This window comes from Danio rerio, chromosome 17 (assembly GCF_049306965.1).
Source record: "Danio rerio strain Tuebingen ecotype United States chromosome 17, GRCz12tu, whole genome shotgun sequence".
Classification (NCBI taxonomy): domain Eukaryota; kingdom Metazoa; phylum Chordata; class Actinopteri; order Cypriniformes; family Danionidae; genus Danio; species Danio rerio.
The window spans coordinates 40828778-40851320 of record NC_133192.1 but is presented as its reverse complement, the minus strand read 5'-3'; the positions used below and the strand labels follow the sequence as shown (position 1 = coordinate 40851320).

The following is a 22543-nucleotide window of genomic DNA, read 5'->3' as shown; positions in this document are numbered from 1 at the left end:
TGACCAGTCCAGGCTAATTCTGATTCTGGATCCACCAGAGGCCCCTGTTGACTGAATCACTGACTGACCGATCAACTGACCAATCACCCCACCCTCCTCCTTCCCTAAACCCAACCAATAGTATTTTAAAAAGCACCGATTGACGGCTCTTTCCAGCAATTTTCCTCTTGCGTTCAATCAGAGCACCATTGCGGCAAATTACCGGTAATGTTACAACTTCTCTTTCCGGAAAATGGCTGGAACTAATTTACCAGTAGGGCATGTTCACACATACAGACCTTTCCAGAAAAGTTCCGGTAATTTTCTGGAAAGGTCTGTATTGGTGAAATGGGTTAATAAGAGACTCAAAATCTCCTTTGAAAGTGCAGTGTATGGTCAGTTAATCCTTAAAACCAATATTCCTTCCTGTTTGTGTTTGCTGATAGTAAACCTGAATAAAACATTCACTAATATGCTCGTACAGTGTGTGTAATCAAAACAGCTCAACACACCCCAACAGATTTTCATCTATTCTCTATGGCCTCAGTGTAATGCAAGATCTTTAAATGGATGTTTCGTGTCCAATACAGGTTAAGCTCTTTCGACAGCAGCAGTGGCCTCTTGTCAATAACTAAAGAACACAATTTAGGCCTGATTTAATAAAACAACAAAAAGAGTTTAAGCAATGCACTAATAAATGTCCACTGTGCACTCTAGAAAGCTACAGGTTTAAGGATTTAACTTTGTCTTTGAAGAATTTGAAAGATTGGTTACACTTTACAGTGTTAGTTATTTACTAACATTAACAATTGACAAACAGTACTTATGGAAGGATATTCTGGACAATTTTTTTTAAATGCAATTTCAAAGCCCCGCATTACCATTTGCAATTTCAGTTTCGCAAATGTGCAGGAACTGCCACATTTCAAATGAAAAAGCAAAGTCCATTTGCAAATGCATTTCCCATGTCTTATTTCAAGCTTTTCTCTTTGTCGTGCATTTAACCCGCCAACTCAAATGGAATCGCAAATCCTTTTGCATTTGAGTTTTTGACTTCTACACATAAACCTGTCATTCAAATGACAGGGGTGGAACTACTTTGCTGGGCGTGTTTGAATTGGGTATATGGTAATGCAGGATTTGCAATATTATTTGGATTATGTCACAGTTTATGTCTCCACATATTGAAAATGCAACTGAAAATCTAATTTGCAATTGCATTTTGAAAATTGTCTGAAATTTACTTCAATAATTACTGGTACTGAATTTATTAAGGAATTTCTATTATAGGTTTTTAAAAATGACCCTCCATGCAGTGTGTAAAGGCTGATTTATACTTCTGCATCAAGCGCATGCGTATGCTATGGTGCACCCTACGCAGAGATACATAGCCCTGGCCGTGGCCGTCGGCGACACCGACGCATGCCTCTCAAAAAATTTAACTACACATTGCAACGACACGTAGTCCAAGCTCTGTGATTGGTCAGCTTGGTAGCGCTGACGAGTGTGGGCGAAGGTGAGAGCCACGCTAACCCGATGCTGTGAGTGTTTCTATGTGTGGAGTCCCGTGAAGGAGGACCGGATGGAAACTGTTGATTTGTGTTTACCTTATGATTAAATTTGTTGCACATCCACCGGTTCCAGCCTTAAAATGAGCAAGTTTGAGCCACTTGTACATTAAGGTAGCTGTCAGAAAAAAACACCAGCGAAGAAACTCGACACGGAGGAACATAAACGCCTCACTGTCCACTAGCGTTTTGGGAAGTGTTATTGTAGAGCAATAGAAACAGCGTGCAGAAGTATAAATGCACGGTAACGCGCAAGGCATGCGCCGTGGGTCACGCTACAGTATAAACCAGGCTTAACACAGCACTAAGTGAATGAAAACATCCAGCTAAGGTTTAAATCTGAAAGTGCACCGTGTTTAAAACTATTGAAGGTTTAAAAAAATAGTCGAATCAGAGTCAAATAAATGAATCGAGTTGGGTTCACATCTTTAGCTTGAACATGTCAACGTCGATACGGTACATCACCAAATATGTTCTACCAGTTCTGGTAAAATGTAAGGATAGTATCGTTAAGGTTTTACGGTATTACTACTTTTATCGATATCGCTTATCGGTTAGGTACTTTAACAGAATTAACAATTTATTTCATTATTATGTTTTTAATATAAAATAAACAAAGAATTATAATTATAAAACCAATAATTATAAAAAAATACATATTTTCCTGTAAAAGAATGTACAATGGTTCGAAGGAAAATGACTCTCAGCTTTTGACCATTCTTCTGGAGAAAAATCAACATGTTTGACTTTTCTGACAGAAGTCAGGATCTTTCTTGGTTAATTGTGCTCCCTGCAGTGGAAAATACCCTCTTTGAGTTGCAAAATGCAGTTAAATGAGATAATGTTTATGATTTTTTATTAATACATTCACATAAAGGAGTAAACTTTGTTTTGGGGATTTAATACAGTTTTGGGGCATCTCACAATGTAAAAACAAGTTGTTGTTTTTTTTATAATTGAATTTTATAAATTAATATCAAATATCGCAAGTTAGAACAGGTTGGTCAGTTAAATTATGCTACTGCAAGTAACGTGTATTCAGCAATAATTCTCCAGTACCGACTGCAGAACCATTAACGTCAGAGCTTATTGATACTTCGGTCTTTTATAATGTAGTTTCGGTACCTATCCCTAGTAAAAGGGAGACTCTTCAGAGTCTAGCGAAGCACGGAGATCAAGGAACTGATCATGACGTGAAGATGCCGATCACTGACAGATGGAGATTTGGCTGTGGGTAATAAAAGGCTGTAGCGCTGGATTCAATTGCCATTAGAGAGGCATTATTATGTATGGGACATTGTGAGATTTTGTCAGTAACTGTTGCAGTTCACATGGAACAGTTTCTTTTTCCTGTGGATCATATCATGTAAGAGTAATTAAAATTGTTGCCTCGTTTTGTGTAGTTTGCAAAATATGTGTTTAATTGTTTTTTGTAAGTTGTAATCACCCTACATGTCTTGTAATAGCTTATCTATTATAGATCAGTGCTTGTACTGTATCTCTCAGGTTAAATCTGATTTGAATGCGTTTCTGAACTCACGGGGTCATCGGGCCAATCAACGCAGATTAGCTTCACTCTAAGGAGGGGTTTGAGAACAAATAAATCGCTGAACGGATCATATGGTAGTCGTCAGGGTAATTAGGTAAAAATAAATGCACATTATAAGACAATGAAAGTGTTTTTTGACCTTGCGTGCTTATCAGCCTGTTTTTGGAGACCCCCAAAACCAAATTATGACATTTTATAATGCAAAATAGGCTCTTTAATTCAACATAAACTCAACATAAACTTCCAAGGATGTGCTTGTTAATATTAGTTAGTGCACTGTGAGTTAATATGAACTAACAATGAACGACATTCATATTTCAGTAACATTAGCAAAGATTAATCAGTACTGTAATTAATAATTTGTTCGTGTTAGTAAATACATTAACTAACATTAACTAACACAACCTTATTGTTGCTGAAAGATTATTCATACATTTTTCAGTTGAATGTAATATATAAAATGTGTTTTTTGTGACAATTCATGTACATTGTGCATAATGTGCTTTATACTTTCAAATCCTGCAACGTAAAAGGTGTATTACATTCATATTTGTTGTCACTAACCGAGGAATAAATTGAAATTGTTTGTTGCATATGCTTTCAATAAACCAACAAGTTGTGAACTCTCTAATAACTAAACGTGTGTTGGAAAAGCTTCCTATGTCATGATGGACAACAGTTGACTCTGTCCTTGACTATATTACATTCAGTTTGAAGTCACACACTCGGCTTTGTTTTGTCACCTTGATGGTTCCTTCCATAACCGAGCCTCTTGTCTCCTGTTGTCTGAACTGGAGTGTGACAGCAGTTCTGCAATCAAAAATAAAGAGGACTGATACTCCATTCAAGGATGAACTCTTTTTTTTTTTTTTTGCTTGTCGGATAAAGCAGAGGAATGGCCTTACACATTCTGCAGAGCCATATGTGGCCCTATTACGAGATGGGAAATGGGGAAATAAAAGGCAGTAATGATGCCTGATATGCCCCTTGATAGAGGTCTTAAATAGCCATACCTGTTGGCAAGGTCTAGAGAACTGTGCTCTCGCTGCACCTCACATTTACATGTGGCATGTTACATGTAGCCGTTTGGGAGGGTGGTGGAAACATTCCAGAGCTGTTTCACATCTCTCTTTCTTTCTGCTCTTTGCTTTTATAGTATTGCAGTAGTACTGTAAAGCCATTGTGGACAGCAAAATACATGTATGTTAAAGAGGACCTATTATGCAAGCATCACCTTTATAAGGGGTTTATACAGCGCTGTGTGGCAACAGTGTGTGAATATTACCAGCCTCTAATGGTCAGTATTAATTCATTCTATTTTTGATAATTAAACCTGATAAAATAAGTCTGCAGAAACACTTTGATTGACATTCTCCCTTTGTACAAGACATCAGAAGGGGAAAGCCTTGCCCATTGGTGATGATCTCTACCTTATTAGCATAAACTGCACTGAGTGAGAAGCAGCCATCCGTCATTAGTTTTCACATCATAACTGCTGAAGATTATGTCAGTGACTAAGAGGCATTATTAATGTAAATTACAATTCAATTTATTGGGTTCCCTTTAAGTCGTGTGAAAAATTGTTATGAAAATTATAAATATTGTTAAGCCTTTTTAAAGTCAATGGGTGAATTAGGGAAAAAGACACTTTCAAAAATCTGCGTTCAATTTTGCGTTGCGTCCAGAGGCACAAAATAGGATGATGTCTTATCTGACATGTTTTTTTTTTTTTTTTTGTTAATTTACCCTGCGTTACAGACAAATTGCAACTCTGTGTTTTCCTACTTAGCTAGCAACTAGATCTCTGCAACTCTCACATGGTCGCCGACTGAAGTTAAGAAGAGCAGTGTCCGTTCAGTACCTGGATGGGAGACCGCATAGAAAAAACTAGGTTGCTAACCGAATTGGTGTTAGTGATCCTAACACCCCAGTGAAGGTGGACTCTACTGCTTAATAGGTGCCCTCTTTCAGATGAGAAGTTAAAATCTCAGCATGTCCTTCAAATTTGCCCACTGGCCTCTGTCCATCACGGCCTCCTAACCATCCCCATATCGTAATTGGCGTTAATGGTGTGTGGTGTCTGGTGCAATATGGCTGCCATCACTTCATCCAGGTGTATGTGTAATGCTGTGCTGACACCCAGAGCCGGCGCGTCCATAGAGGCGACCTAGGCGGCCGCCTAGGGCGGCAGTATAGAGAGGGCGGCGTCCGCAACAACCCCTTGCCACCTGCGTCCTCAGTTATGTCAGCGACACCTCCCTCACCATCCGCAACCTCAGATATATTCGCACATAGGCGACAGAATAGAGAGGGCAGCGTCAGTGACACCTCCATCAGCACCTGCATGTCCTCAGTTATATCCGCGCCTAGGGCAACAGAATAGAGGTCTGCGACACCTGCGCGTCCTTAGTTATTTCCGCACATAGGGCGGCAGAATAGAGAGAGCAGCGTCGGCAACATCTCTCTCCCTCCCTCAGCATCCGCGCATCCTCAGTTATATCCGCGCATAGGGCGGCAAAATAGAGGTCTGCGACACCAGCGCGTCCTCAGTTATTTCCGCACATAGGGCGGCAGAATAGTGAGGGCAACATCTCCCTCCCTCCCTCAGTATCCGCGCATCCTCAGTTATATCCGCGCATAGAGCGGCAAAATAGAGGTCTGCGACACCAGCGCGTCCTCAGTTATTTCCGCACATAGGGCGGCAGAATAGAGACAGCAGCGTCGGCGATATCTCCCTCCCCCCCTCAGCACCCGCGCGTCCTCAGTTATATCTGCGCATAGGGTGGAATAGAGGTCTGCGACACCTCACTTCATTTTCTTAACCGGTCACTTTCGTTTTCACCTATTGGGGTTGAGGGCGGCATGATCGTCCTCTGCCTAGAGCGGCAGTTCATCTTGCTCCGGCCCTGCTGACACCAGACGCGTAATGGATGGATAAAGTGCGGTATTTGGTGTAAATAGACTCGGAAACATTTTGAGTTACTCTCTTTATTCGCGTGTCAAAATCCGCTTCATTTGTGCGTCAAATCCACTTTATTCATGCGTCAAATTCACTTCAGAACAGACGCAGAGTCGCATGATGGGCAGGGCTTCTGACTGTAGCTTCGTTGCTAAATGGATAACATGGATTTTATTGAGAAAATAATTGTGTTTATGTGCTTTATGAAGGCTGAAAAACAGCGTAGATACATTTGGGCCGTGTCTGAGTCCACTAGATCCTTTCAGAGGTGCATCAACTCTGTGAGCTCATAAACTCTTCCAGAAACTTAACCTGGATGTCGGAGGCTTGCAGCGGTGCTTCTGACTGAGCCGAGCCAAGTTTAATGAACTGTTGTTGGTGTCGGCTGGAGGATTTCCCCCAGGACACCAACAAAGGCGCTACGTCATAATTACACCCCCATAAGAGCAAGCTCCTGATTGGTTAACGTGGCGCAAATGTGTGTCAAACATGCAAAACACTCAATTTCAGACATTCATGTCATTCGCGCCGCGTCATTCGCGCCGCAGGATGTCTATTCGCGCCTTTGCATTGACTTAACATGTGAATCATTGTTTTATTTTAATAACACTAGGACTTGGGTATAATCAGCATGATCTCACGAGGAAAGGTAGCTAGTTTACGTTTTATCGGTTTAGTGGCTAATTCGTATGAATTGTACAGTTTTAAACAGGAGGCGTGGCACCCAACTCCGCCCCTAAACCCAACCATCTGTAAGGGATAAGCAAATCCAACTAAATAATACGAATGAGATCATACAAATTCATACAAATTAGCCACTAAATCAAAAATTTACAATTTGCCTTGAGCGGTGATATAATTCATAAAGGAACCTGTATATTAAACAAAAGGTGACAAAATTATTGGTTTCAGAATGATTATCAAAACATAGACAAGAGTAGATAAAGCCTACCGTATCATAGATGCAATGTAAAGATGCAAATTAAGCACAATAAACATCCAAACATGTAAATGTAATCAAGTAAAACATTCACTAATCAAATACATTAGTCTGCATATGATAATAGTATTTCAGAATAAGTGAAGTTTTACCCCATATACCAGTCAAAATATGGTTTGCCAGAAAATCCTGTCAGTCCCAAGGAAATGTTGTCTCCTAAATAATGAAAACTTATGGTAAGGATTGAGTGCCTGTTGTATAAAATTGAATATACTGTAAATATTCAATAAGGCCTAGCAGTGTTCATTTTGAGATCAAGTTTTAGGTATAGTCCTTTGACTAAATTGTCATTTAGTTTTAGTTCTATTTCAGTCCTCTGAATCATTTTAGTTTTATTAATATTTCATAAGATCGTAGTCGACTAAATTTACTGTAGATTTAGCCCAGCCCAAGCACCAGTGTGTTTTGTCCACATTTGTGAGCAGATGCGTCCACTGCAGTAAGAGTTATTTGGCATTGAAAGTGTCCAAAAGCTGCTGGTGTGTGTCCATGTCCCGCTTCATTCCTGCTTCTGTCCTCTGGGCCCTGTTGGACACAGCCCTGACTCCGTCCCCCCGGTCCCAGGACAGCTTAATTTAGCTCATTTGCCAGCTGCCCTGCACTCTGTGCATTTTTATTTCCTAATTATTATTTGTTAGAAGACCTCATTTCCTCAAGGTGACACCCTCTCCCTGTCAGAGGCAAGTTATTGTACCAGACGCAGCGTGTGTAATTAAGCAAATGAAAGCTGTCAGGTTAGGCTGAACCCCCAAAGATCGCACATCACATTTTGAAGCCATTAGCGCTTTGGATTGGTATTATTCCACGTTAAGTATGTTTTATTATGTGCCTACATTTTCACACGCAATGCCGTTTTCGCTGTCTTTGAATATGAAAATGCCCTGTTGGTCGTGAGGCCACATAGGAAGAAATAAAATAGCGGCAGCACAGATATGGCCTCAAATGTTACAGTAGTGTTAATGAAGCAGCGCTATTTAATGAATAGGAAAAGAGGATGCTGCTTTTTGCCTGAGGTTTATATTTAGCACTGAGAGCTCATTTTTATTTTTGTAATTAAATAACCATATGTTCTTATATTTGAAACCAGCTGGGGAAAACAGCACAGGTCCCATTATTCTTCACATTTATCTGATCTGTTTTATTAACACATGTGAGCTTTTATGAACCAATGAAAAAAAATGCTTGGTTTCACATAATTTATTTTTGTTATTTTTGTTAAATGTAAGTAGATTAAACATGAAACAATTAAGTTGTTTCCAAAAAAACCTCAAGAATTGTGTTGTTTCAACTCATTTTACGTAAATAATTGGTTTGAAAAAGGAGCAAAAGTAATTTTGGAGTGTAGAAAACTGGTCTTAGCTAAATGTTTTGGAATCATTTGATCAGTTACATTATTATATGTTTAAAATTTAATGTAAAAGAAGCATTTTTGTTCACCAAAGCTGTATTTATTTTTAAAAAACATGATAGAATATATTATGAAACATTATAGCATTAACTGTGTTTACATCATTATTTGTTCATGCACATTGCGAAGTATCGCAGGAGACATGATGGAAATGGCAAATTTTGAATAAAATGTTTGCCACTCACTTGAGTTGGTTTGGAAAAAGGGTCAATATGAATAATGGGACGTGGACATGCATTTGGTCAAATAAATTTTGACATTAAAAACTGTACACACTGCAAATTATATAATCAATTAGTCCTGGCAGCATGTTTTTAGTTCATTGTAACTTATTACACTAAGTTAATCATGTTCTAACTTAATTTTAAAGTTATGCAAGCTGTTTTAAATCAGTTTAACATAAAACAAGTTCGATGGACTCATAAGGTTAATTTGATTCAGCTTAAAAATTGAAGGCAACCAGGATTTTTTTTACAATGCATAAAAGCCAGTCAAACACCGGAAGCACAAAGTTACGCTACATCTACGCAATACTATAGTATTGTTATTTAAAATAAGAGTTCAGATGTATTCTGTAGCGCGACAAGAATTTGAATATAGCTAGGGTACCACAGACAAATGTGGAAGGTGCCACTGGTGTTCAGAAACTTATAGAAAACAATGTTTAGACTTTGACATGATGTAGCCCGGCCAGTGTGAGCCCCACTCTGATGGTGACTTGTTTACTGTTGGTTACTAGGTTACCGATACTACTTCTTTTTTTCTTTTTCTTTTTTGCAAACTTTGAAAAGATTAGCTTCAGGTTTGGATGAAATCCCAGCTAATATAATATAAATGTTGCTTTACATAAGTTTTATATGTAATTTACTTGTAAGATAACTTCTCATATTTACTGTATTCTTCATTATCACACACTTCTTTAGGGGAAAAAAATCTAACTTGTTCTTTTGGATTTTTTTTATTTAAGAAAAGCTATCTTTACACATTTGTGTGATTTATACTAATGATGGCTTGTTTGACTGATAGTGACAGCTCTGTGTATCTCACCATGAGAGCTGACAGTAACAGATTCCAAATGCAAACCACAATCTTGAAATGAACTCTGGACCTTTTATCTGCTCATTGTACTTGGAATAATGAGGGAATAACACACACATGAAACAGCTTAGAAGCCAATTACTTTTGCATCCTTAACAAGTGGGAGGCACATATGCAAACTGTTGTAATTTCTACAGCGTTCACCTGATTTGGAAGGAAATACCCTTGAATTGAAGCTGACAGTCTGCGGTTAAAGAACATCTTGTTGATTGTATTGGTGTATAGAACCAAAAATGTTAGAATTGTTTTGATGTCTCAATATTTATGGACTTGTATAAACAGTTGAAGTCAGAATTATTAGACCTACTGATTTATTATCATTATTAAACATAATTTGGGAAATATTTGATAAAGTTACTAAGTTAAAATCATGTCATATATATTTAGAACATACTTAATCTATATCCTCTATATATATATATATATATATATATATATATATATATATATATATATATATATATACATACAGAGAGTGCAGAATTATTAGGCAAGTTGTATTTTTGAGGAATCGTTTTATTATTGAACAACAACCATGTTCTCAATGAACCCAAAAAACTCATTAATATCAAAGCTGAATATTTTTGGAAGTAGTTTTTAGTTTGTTTTTAGTTTTAGCAATTTTAGGGGGATATCTGTGTGTGCAGGTGACTATTACTGTGCATAATTATTAGGCAATTCTTACCTTGGCCATGTCTCTGAGTATTGCACACCTTGTGCTTTTGGGCACTCCAGTGATGTTGCAGCTCTGAAATATGGCCAAATTGGTGGCAAGTGGCATCTGGCTGCTGCACGCTTGACTTTTCTCAGTTCATGGGCAGTTATTTTGCGCCTTGGTTTTTCCACACGCTTTTTGCGACACTGTTGACTATTTTGAATGAAACGTTTGATTGTTCGATGATCACGATTCAGAAGCTTTGCAATTTTAAGAGTACCGCATCCCTCTGCAAGATATCTCACTATTTTTGACTTTTCTGAGCCTGTCAAGTGCTTCTTTTGACCCATTTTGCCAAAGGAAAGGAAGTTGCCTAATAATTATGCACACCTGATATAGGGTGTTGATGTCATTAGACCACACCCCTTCTCATTACAGAGATGCACATCACCTAATATTCTTAATTATTAGTAGGCTTTCGAGCCTATACAGCTTGAAGTAAGACAACATGCATAAAGAGGATGATGTGGTCAAAATACTCATTTGCCTAATAATTCTGCACTCCCTGTATATATATATATATATATATATATATATATATATATATATATATATATATATATATATATATATATATATATATATATATATATATATATATATTATTATTATTATTATTATTATATTTTATTTTTTATTATACTTATATATATCTTCATTTCTTTTCTTTAGCATTGTTCTCTTTCTTTAGCATTGTAGATTCCACATCAGCACAGTAAACACCTCCCACATGTCCAAATGCTGTCTTAGATACATACAAGGGGTAATTCCCACTCATCAAATAAAAAATCAGATCATTTACCTTTATCTTAACACATAACTTAACACACATTTTAAAACCACTACCCAATCCACAGAGTGAAAAACACCATCCAACTCTAAAAACCAACACAATCCCAAAGTTCAGCTCATGACAACTGTACTTAAGGCTGCACTGAACTGAACCCAACAACTGCTTATTAATGCATCGACGGCACTCTCTTTTGGCCACTGACAGCAGCTCGTGTGTCTCTCTCTCTTCTCCGTGTGCGGTTCCAGGAGATCAAAAGGGGTACGTGTCTTGACTCATTTGCAAATTCTGACACAAGTCTGTGTCTTTCCAGACCAGTGTCTCTCAGCAGCCGAGCCGAGCGGTCCAGGGTCGGCCCACCAGAGACAGCCTGCTGGTTAAAAGAGCAGCTTAATGAGCATAAACAAAACACAGCGGGTCTGCTTCACTAATAATCCTGTACAAGCGGCGCATGCACATACATTCGTCCTCATCCTCGCTGTAATGTTAATGATTCCCGATTATTCTTTACGAGGAAGCGCGCGTCTGCAGTTACAAATTAGCATAATAAACGGCCAAACCATCTCCATATATTCCGCTTTTTAAAGAAGCGCCTGAGAGAACACAATGCGAGATCACAGTGGAAAGCATAAGGGGTTTTTTTGTGTGTGTGGGATGTCCCTTTAACGATTTCTCCAGGATTTTGCAGGGACACACATACAGTATGTATATATATATATATATATATATATATATATATATATATATATATATATATATATATATATATATATATATATATGTATATATATTAGTGCTGTCAATCGATTAAAAAATTAACTAATTAATCACACCTTTTCAAAAAAATTAATCGTGATTAATCGCATTTAAAATCCTGAAACTTGTAATTTTGCCTATTTAAATGTAAAATTTATGTAAACGCAAGAAAAAAATATTAAAATTCAAAATATAATTGTTTAATAGAATTTTTGTTTAACTTGTAACACAGATTTCTTCATGTAAACAACATACCCACAATAAACCATCAAGATCCTGGCTTGAAAGCCATATTTTTTACAGAAATTAAAACACAGGCATGTTAATGACATTTAAATTTCAAAACAATCAATGCCAAAAAAAGAAAACATTGATTTCCATGTTGGATTCTAAGTGGACTGCAAAAAAATGCCAAAATACAGGAATTGCAGATATGGAAAATGAAAAATTACAATAATAAACTATAGAATACAAACTGTTGCACTCATTGTAAAGTTTTATTGCTGTGAGTTGAGAACATTAGTTATAGAGTAGAAACAATTTTGCTTATTCCTCCTTTACATTCATCCAGTTGCTAAGACTAGGAGTATCCCACAAGTGCACAGAGACTCCCAAATGCCCGCAAATGAATGATAATTTCTTGCGTTAAATACATTTCACACCCCTCTCGCCCCTACTCAGATACATCGCTCACTCCACCCCTGACACCCCTCAACGGGCCTGACACACACACACACACACACACACACACACACAGACACACACAACGCGCTGTAGACGTTTCGGCCCCAACGGCCTTCCATACTGGAGCGACTCCCCTCAGATTCAACACGCATGATCACGTTCATCAAATTTGCTTAAACTAAGCGTCCTAAAGTATTACTGTATTTCACAAGAATTCTGACACAACAACGCGAAGCATACACTTTCGTTGCGTTTAATGAGGAAACACGCTAAACTTGGAGGGCTCATGCTGAAAGGCAGAGTAATGCCCTGTCTTTGACAGCTCGCGTCTTCACCGGAGACTTTCTGAGTACATTCAAGTAAGACAACAATACTCTGATTTTAATATGATTAAGATTATACTCTTATTAAAAGTCTACCGTGTAGCCTTAAAAGGAACCTTACCTTAAAGGAACACCAAGTCACGAAATGCGGAGGATTTTCTTTCTGTTCGCCATGCAGTATCAACTTACAACAGATGTCGAAAGTTAAAAATGAAACACCCGAAATTGCATGAAACTCTGGATAACCTGTGATGCAACTAATTGTTTTATACTGGAACTTGCCTTAAAAAAGTGATTCCTTGGTCTTATCCACATTTATTGCATGTTGAACACACGTCCACTACAACAGGAAGTAAAAAAAACCTGAACTGCATTAATTGCGTTAATTTTTTTTAACGCGTTAATTATTTAAAATTAATCGCATGCGTTAACGCGTTAATTTTGACAGCACTAATATATATATATATATATATATATATATATATATATATATATATATATATATATATATATATATATATATATATATATATATATATATATATATAGTCAAGTCCAAAATCATTCATACGCCTATATACAGGCCTACAATGACTTTGAGTTCCTCAAGAAACGGCTTGATTTTTTTATACTGCGAGCTGATTGGACATAGTAAAGTAGGCATTTCATTCAGAAAGATCAGGAAAGGGGTTTGGGGAGAGTTATAACAACAGACAGCTCCTCCTCACCATTTCTGTTTTTTGTCAAAACTGAGAGTTGTAGGGGCGTTAAATATGTTAGTCACGCCCAATACCTCAGACAGACGTAATGTAAGAATCTAATGGTGAGCAAAAAGGACATGTATTTTCAGATTTCAATTTTAGATTAAGATAACAAACACTTTTTTTTTCTTAATGACATGCACAGATTAATTTTTCACTACAAAAAAAGCAATGTGAGCTAACAAGATCAATATGGTTAGTTTTGATTTCGTTTTACTTTACACTTTTTGATCTTAAAAATCATTGAATAACCTGGAGGCTTTATGGTAGAGTATCTGCTGTTGATTATAAGAGATTGGAAAGTCTACTCATGTTCATTGATAAACTTGATCATTATATTGATTCGCCAAAGCAAAAATTCCCTGCATTCATGCAAAAAAAGGAAAAATAAACGAGAGAAGCTGCTGATTGGAAGAGCTGTTTGACAGGCACAAAGCATTCAGTTCAGTCGGTAATTTCAAGATGTTTGCAAGCTTTTAGGAAAGCTGAAATTATAATTTTAGTAATGCTGGACAAAAGTGAATAAAATAATAGTAAAATAAAAGTTGGTTTTGACCCCATATATATGTGTGTGTGCAATGTATATCTGTTTTAATTACACACATGCATGCATATATTTGAGATTTCTTTATTTATATTTAGATATCCAATATGTGTTTAATACATATATAGAATTGTATAGAAATGTAAATACCTATGGAACGAAATAGTGCTGTGTAGTTTTGTTTCTATCACATTCTATCACATTTTGCATCTGAACTCTTCATATATATATATATATATATATATATATATATATATATATATATATATATATATATATATATATATATATATATATATATATATATATATATATATATATATACCTTATATAGTTAAATGATTTCCCTGAATTGTAATAGCTCAGTTTATAACTGGCTTACAACCAAAAGCAAACCATTTCAACTGACAAATGAAACTTTTTGGTTGCAGAATCAACAGAGGCTAATCAGTAATCAGTCTTTAATCAACTTTCCTCTGTCTCTGTAATTGGGAATTATCATTTTAAATTGATTACCCAAATATTTCAGTATTTAAAATGAACATTGAAATGAGTCAAACTTCACAAAAAGGTGTCTAAGGATTTTTTATCCAAAGGTTTTACTAATTTAAATATATTTATATATATTTTTTTTATATTTGAATAATGAAATATTTAAATATTTGAGAAAATATAAGATATATTTTTTACAAAAAAGATATATATGAATGTTTATATATATATATATATATATATATATATATATATATATATATATATATATATATATATATATATATATATATATATTTTATATATATATATATATATATATATATATATATATATATATATATATATATATATATATATATATATATATATATATATATATAAACAGTCATTCACTTAATAAAACGTGCATTACCCTTTAGTGATGTGTGGGGTTATTTTTAACATAAATGTATGCTTCAAAAAAGGGCCACTATCCTACACCACCAGAATACAATTTAAAACTACAAAATACTGAAAACAGAAAAAGAAAGAAAGAAAGAAAGAAAGAAAGAAAGGCATCTGTAAACTATTGGGTAACTTACATTTTTGGGGGAATTATTTCTTTAAATTTGAAAAGTGCAGTAAAACCATTGCACTGTTTGTAGTTTTCGTTTATAACTCATGTATTTTTAAAAGCAGATACTTTGAGATCTTCACATAAAGGACATTTTTATTTCATTTTTGCTTGAACTGTCCCTTTAAGGTGCTTCATCTTATGTTTGGTCAGAAAAAAAGGATATTCATGTTGATGTACTTCATCATGAAAATGACTGACTGCAAAAAAAGTGAGAGAAGCTGATTGGATGAGTTGTTCGACACACAAACCAATCGATTTAGCCGGTAATTTCAGCCTGTACTGCAAGCATTCAGCTTTTGCAGGAGTAGCACATTATAGATTCTTGTCGCGCTGTGAAAAGTCCATTTCTTATGATGATGATGATGATGATGATAGCTCATTTTTGGACCGCTGCCATCAACTGTATTTGTAGTCACGAAAGCTTTTATCCATTTTAAATCCTGACAACTTTGTCTATTTATCTCTCTCTTTCCATCTGTCTGGATTGTTTCCCATTTTTATCAGAACGTGGTGTAACTTTTGATCAGAAGCACCGTGATCAAACAGAAACTTGTAAGAGGTGTCAAAACCTAAACAGAAAAGAGTGGCTTGTGTTTCACGGAGACATGACAAGCATATATTTGTAAACCGCTCTTTTATCTTATAATCGATTCAGTCAAATCAAAAATATCCAGGTGGGATTTTTATTAGACTGAGATCTCACTGCAAGTGAACAGAGATGAGAAGATTTGTTGTTGTTTTTTGTTGACTGAAAGTGAAACTAACACTATTAAAGCGTAATTAAAAATCATGTTCTTTAATTAAAATAAAGTTAATTGAATTATGCTAATTATAATTAACATGCAATGCAAATGTTAGGTCAAAAGGATTCATTGGCATCTAATTGAAATGAAATGGTCTTTGTTGAAGTACTCAAATGAATAAAAAAATAACTATGAATAATATACAAATAAAGCTATAAGCTCAGAATATAACAAAGACTTTCATTACTAAAGCTTAAATTAATATTAGAACATAAAAGCAAATGCATTATATTACTGCTATAAAATGAAAAGCACATACTAAGGGTTTTAATCATTTATTCATTCATTCATTTCTCCTTCGGTTTAGTCTCTTATTTATCAGGGGTTGCCACAGCGCAATGAACCGTCAACTATTCCAGTGGAATAATTAAGCAGCGGATGCCTATCCTGCCACAACCCAGTACTGGGAAACATCTTTAAAAATGAAGCTGTAAACATGAATATACACTCACCGGCCACTTTATTAGGTACACCTTACTACTGTAGTTCTGGGTTGGACCCCTTTTGCCTTCTGATCTGCCTTAATCCTTTGTAGCACAGATTCAACAAGGTACTGGAAATATCCCTCAGAGATTTTGGTTCATATTGGCATGATAGCATCACACAGTTGGTGCAGATTTGTCAGCTGCACATCCATGATGAGAATCTCCCGTTCCACCACATCCCAAAGGTGCTCTATTGATTGAGATCTGGTGACTGTGAAGGCCATTTGAGTACAGTGAGCTCATTGTCATGTTCAGGAATTAAGTCTGAAATGATTCACACTTTATGACATGACACGTTATCCTGCTGGAAGTAGCCATCAAAAGATGGGTACACTGTGGTCATAAAAGGCTGGACACGGTCTGCAACAGTACTAGGTAGGCTGATGCTCAATTTGTGCTAATGGATCCATAGTGTGCTAAGAAAATATCCCCCCACACAACTATACCACCACACCCAGCCTGAACCATAGATACAAGGCAGGATGGATTCATGCCTTCATGTTTTTGACGTCAAATTTTAACCCTACCATCCGAATATCGCAGCAGAAATCAAGACTCCGTTTTTCCAATCTTCTACTGTCCAATTATAGTGAGCCTGTGTAAACTGCAGCCTCAGTTTCCTGTTTGTAGCTGACAGGAGTAGCGCCCGGTGTGGTTTTCTGCTGCTGTAGCCCATCCACCTCAAGCTTGGATGTAATGTGCATTTAGAGATGCTCATCTGCATATCTCAGTTGTAACGAGGGGTTATTTGTGTAACTGTTGCCTTTCTATCAGCTCGAATAAGTTTGGCCATTTTCCTCTGACCTCTGACATCAGCAATCATTTACACAAACAGAACTGCCGCTCACTGGATATTTTCTCTATTTCAGACCATTCTCTGTAAAATCTGAAATGTGAAATACTCAGACCAGCCTGTCAGGCACCAACAACCATGCCACATTCAAAGTCACTTAAATCACCTTTCTTCCCCATTCTGAGGCTTGGTTTGAACTGCAACAGATCATCTTGACCATGTTTACATGCCTAAATGCATTGAGTTGCTGACATGTGATTGGCTGATTAGAAATTTGCGTTAACGAGCAGTTGGACAGGTGTATCTAATAAGGTGTGTATATTTACAGTAGTTTATTTAAAATTTTTGTGATGTTTTATATATATATATATATATATATATATATATATATATATATATATATATATATATATATATATATGTTTTGTTTTGTTTTGTTTTTAAAACATTTAGTATGCTCTTTCTAACCAAATTAAAAATCTTTAACCTAATAAAAAATCTAATAAATAAAGCAAACAAACTCAACATAATTGCTCAAATTATAGTTAAAATGTTTACAAATATGAATATAACACTGGTTTTATTACTTTAGAAAGTTAACAATTAAAAAGTAAATACATTTCCTCAAAAAAATTTACTTTTTCCAGGAATAAAATTATAAAATATAATGAATATTATATAATAAGAAAGCAAGAATAAAACTCATATAAAAATAATCTGAAATATAATAAAGTTTAATGGAATTATTAAAAAACAAGTACGTGATATCATGAAAAAATCTACTCAAGTTTATCAAATAAATATATAAAATATATAAACTGGCGACACGGTGGCTTAGTGGTTAGCACTATCACCTCAAAGCAAGAAGGTTCCCCCACAGTGCAAAGACATGCTCTATTGATGTATTGGATAAACTAAATTGGCAATAGTGTATGTGTGTGAATGAGTGTATGTTTCCCAGTGCTGGGTTGCTGCTGGGAAGGCATGCACTGTGTAAAACTTTTGCTGAATAAGTTGGCGGTTCATTCCACTGTGGCGACCTCTGATAAATAAAAGGACTAAGCCCTAGGAAAATGAATGAATGAATAAAATAAAAACTTTTTACTATAGAAATACTGTATTATCAATTATTAATACTAAAAGAATACTGTTTTTCTGAAAAGAATGGGCATAATATTGTCTAAAAACTTTTTCCTGTCCAGCATGTGTATAGGTCCAAATGATAAATGACACCAAGAGTGTTGTTTTTGTGTGAACTTTGCTTTTAACTGTTACTAAAAGAAAGTATAAGATTAAAAGTGTCAGAACTCATAAGTGTAGGAGCAGTCGAGCTCCATACGTTCCCCATATTCTTTCTCTTTCTCTTTCTCTCAGTCTGTTTAACTATCTGACTTGCTCAAGAGTGACTCACATCCTCTGGGGGGATTTTGTGTGTGTTTTCCAGAGCCCACCTACATCACGATGGCGCCCCCTGCCTGTGGCTCACTGGATAACTGCACACTGCTGGAGCAGAGCTGCGTGTTTGGCTTCAGGCTGGACCCCAGTGGCTGCAGGACGTGCGCCTGTAAGAGCCGTAAGTGCTTCATCTTCATCAGCTTCACTCCAGACACACACTGGCTTTACTTGAGATGTTTATGAGGATAAATAGTGAAGGACGGGTGGATTAAGTGATTGTTTTTTATGCTGAGATGAGTCTGCATGACTCTAAGTTTCCACTATATGCTTGCAAACAAATTGTGTCTGCGTGTGATTTTTATATTATATTATATTATATTATATTATATTATATTATATTATATTATATTATATTATATTATATTATATTATATTACTTTATTTTATATTATATTATATTAAATTATATTATATTATATTATATTATTTTATATTATATTATATTATATTATATTATATTATATTACTTTATTTTATATTATATTATATTATATTATAATATATTATATTATATTATTATATTATATTATATTATATTATTATATTATATTATATTATATATTTATTATATTACATTATTTTACATTATATTATATTATATTGTGTTATATGTATTACATTATAGACCTAAACGTTAATAAATACTATGATGGCTAAATCAAGTAACAGAAAAGTACTGTTTTTTTAATAAAAAAAATACTGCTGTAAATATTTTTACAAAAAAATGAATAAATAATTTAAATACACAACAAAATCGTGAAAACGTTTGATGAAATATTAAGTAATTGAATTGCTAACTTGAGCTCTATTCTCAAAGTTTACTCTTAAATACTCTAAACTATAATTAAAATAAAAATATAACTAAAATAAGATGGCCTCATTTTTTAGAATGGGATTACAAACCTAGTTGTCCGTTAGAAATGCTCTATAGTAAGATATAGACTACTAAGCAAACATTTGGACACACTTGACTAAAATATATATATAAAAAATAGATTTAAAGGTATTTGCTTGCACACATTAATATGCGTGTTTTTCTTCTTTTAAATATAATATAATGTACATATAATATATTGTAATCTATAATGTGTATTATACAATTGTTTGCTTCAGAAACTCAATTAAAATCAAAACAAATTGAATGAAAATTAATTAAGTTTTATGTAAATGATAAATATACTATAGATTAGTTTAATAGAGTGAAAAAAACATTTTATTATTTTATTATATTATTATATCAACATTATATTATATTATATTTTATTATATTATATTATATTAACATCACATTATTATATTATATTGTATTATATTATATTATATTATATTATATTAACATCACATTATTATATTATATTATATTATATTATATTATATTTTATTATATTATATTATATTGTATTATATTATATTATATTAACATCACATTATTATATTATATTTTATTATATTATATTATATTATATTATATTATATTATATTATATTATATTATATTATATTATATTAACATCACATTATTATATTATATTATATTATATTATATTATATTATATTATATTATATTATATTTTATTATATTATATTATATTATATTATATTATATTGTATTATATTATATTATATTATATTATATTATATTAACATCACATTATTATATTATATTATATTATATTATATTATATTATATTATATTATATTATATTTATTATATTATATTATATTATATTATATTATATTATATTATATTATATTATATTATATTATATTATATTATATTGTTTGTTTCTCTTCCAACCTTCAGGAGAGGAGCTGTGTGGTGGTCTAATGGCCAGCTGTACCCTGAAATGCCCTTTTGGCTTCCAGACTGACATTCATGGATGCGATGTTTGCCAGTGTCGTCCACGTCACAAGAAGTGCAAGGCTGTCTCATGTGCCAAGGACTGCCCGTTCGGCTACATGTAAGAAAATTCTTCATGAAAAACCTTGATTCGCCTTGTTTTGGTATAAATGAAATTCTTACGTGTATAGAACAAAAAATGAGGGTGAGCAATTAATGACACATTTTACACTTTTTAGGAGAACTGTACTTATACTATACTATACTATACTATACTATACTATACTATACTATACTATACTATACTATACTATACTATACTATACTATAAAGGATAGCCAAAAAAAAATACCCTTATAATTTCCTGATTCCCAATCCATCCTCAATCCATCAAATAACTTTCTTCTGCCAGATAAACACAGTTGGAGTAGTTTTACATTTAATTCTGACTTATGACACGCTCTTTAATGGTAGTAAATATAGTGGGTGTTTTTTGAAAGTTTCAAAACTTTATAAATTAGTTGTAAAATCAACCCATATGCACCCAGCAGGTTAAAAACATGTCCTATAAAATTGATCAATGTTTTTTATAAAAAATACCTCTATTTTTATTGTCACATTTGGTTTTAATGTACAACTTATGACTTTTAGCTCAATAAACTACTAATTACAGTCTCTGCTTGTTAATAATTAGTAAGGTAGTAGTTGAGTTTATAGGGTAGATTAGGGATGTAAAATAAGATCATACTTTGTAAGTGTTAATAAACAGTAATGTTTTAATAAAAGGCATAGGTTCATATAGGTTCGAATAGCAGAAGCTTCAGGAATTGACACATCTCCTGCAAACCATTTGCCACACAGTTGAAGACGACGATGGATGTCTGGTTAGATTGCATACTGTATAATGTTTTACTGTATATTACTCCCACAAGGATGCATTCCCAGCGAACACATTTATTTCTGAAGCTTCAGTTATAAAGTTGCTGAAAGTTAGTAATTTGAGTTTATTATTTTAAAAATAAATTTAAAAAAATGTTTTTACAATTTAATAAAAAAACGACATAAAAAGACATGCGTTTATGGATTTGTGCCAATAGCCCCTTTCACACAGTGATACCGGTAAATATCCGGAAAATTTCCGGAACGACTTTACCGGTATATTCAAAAAAGCGCTGTTAACACAGGCGAGGACGTTCCGGAAATTTTCCGGAAAAGACCGTTCACACATCCATTCCAAAATACCGGTAAATTCTGACATCATTCATCACAAATGAGCTTTAAACGGCCGCGCTTGTATTTGTAAACATTTGACTAAATTACAAACTCTGTGGATGATCAATATTGTGAACAACTTTCGCAGGATCACTTTCGCATGTCGAGATGTTCATAATATGTGCGTGTGCAGGCGCTCACAGGCTGTTTCACAGGCACACGCAAAGCTTGAAGGTAAACAAACAACGGCTTATCATAAGCATCTCATCGATGATTATTTGCACAGTTGGCATTAAGAAGAACATATAAACGTGATCTGACTAACTTCTAGCAGCTAAATGTGTCTGGAAAAATATTCAAAGGCTTTTATGCTCACAAACCGCGCGGACGTAAATGCGTCTGACTGTTGTGATTGGCTAAAGCAGACGTCTCACGTCAGCACGTTCTAGACGTGCACGCGCTTATTACGGTAATCTTCCTTCTGCATTCACACAGCGCAGCATTCCGGCAAATTGCCGGTAATGTTACAACTTCTCTTTCCGGAAAATAGCCAGAATGAATTTACCGGTATTTTCAAAAAGGACCTGTTCACACATACAACCTTTCCGGAAAATTGCCGGCAATTTTCCGGAAAGGTCTGTATGTGTGAAAGGGGCTTATTTTATGCAACAACAAAAAAAAATCTCCTTTTCTTAACACTGCTATACTGTC

At 34.4% G+C, this 22543-nt stretch overlaps 1 protein-coding gene across 1 annotated transcript in view; it reads left to right on the top strand.

The window, feature by feature from the left end:
* The window catches only part of crim1 (cysteine rich transmembrane BMP regulator 1 (chordin-like)), a 258179-nt gene that overhangs the window by 205082 nt on the left and 30554 nt on the right, over positions 1-22543 (top strand). The window contains 2 exon segments of the mRNA NM_212821.1: positions 18771-18899; positions 20585-20741. Of these exon segments, the coding sequence (NP_997986.1) occupies positions 18771-18899; positions 20585-20741 (286 nt within the window).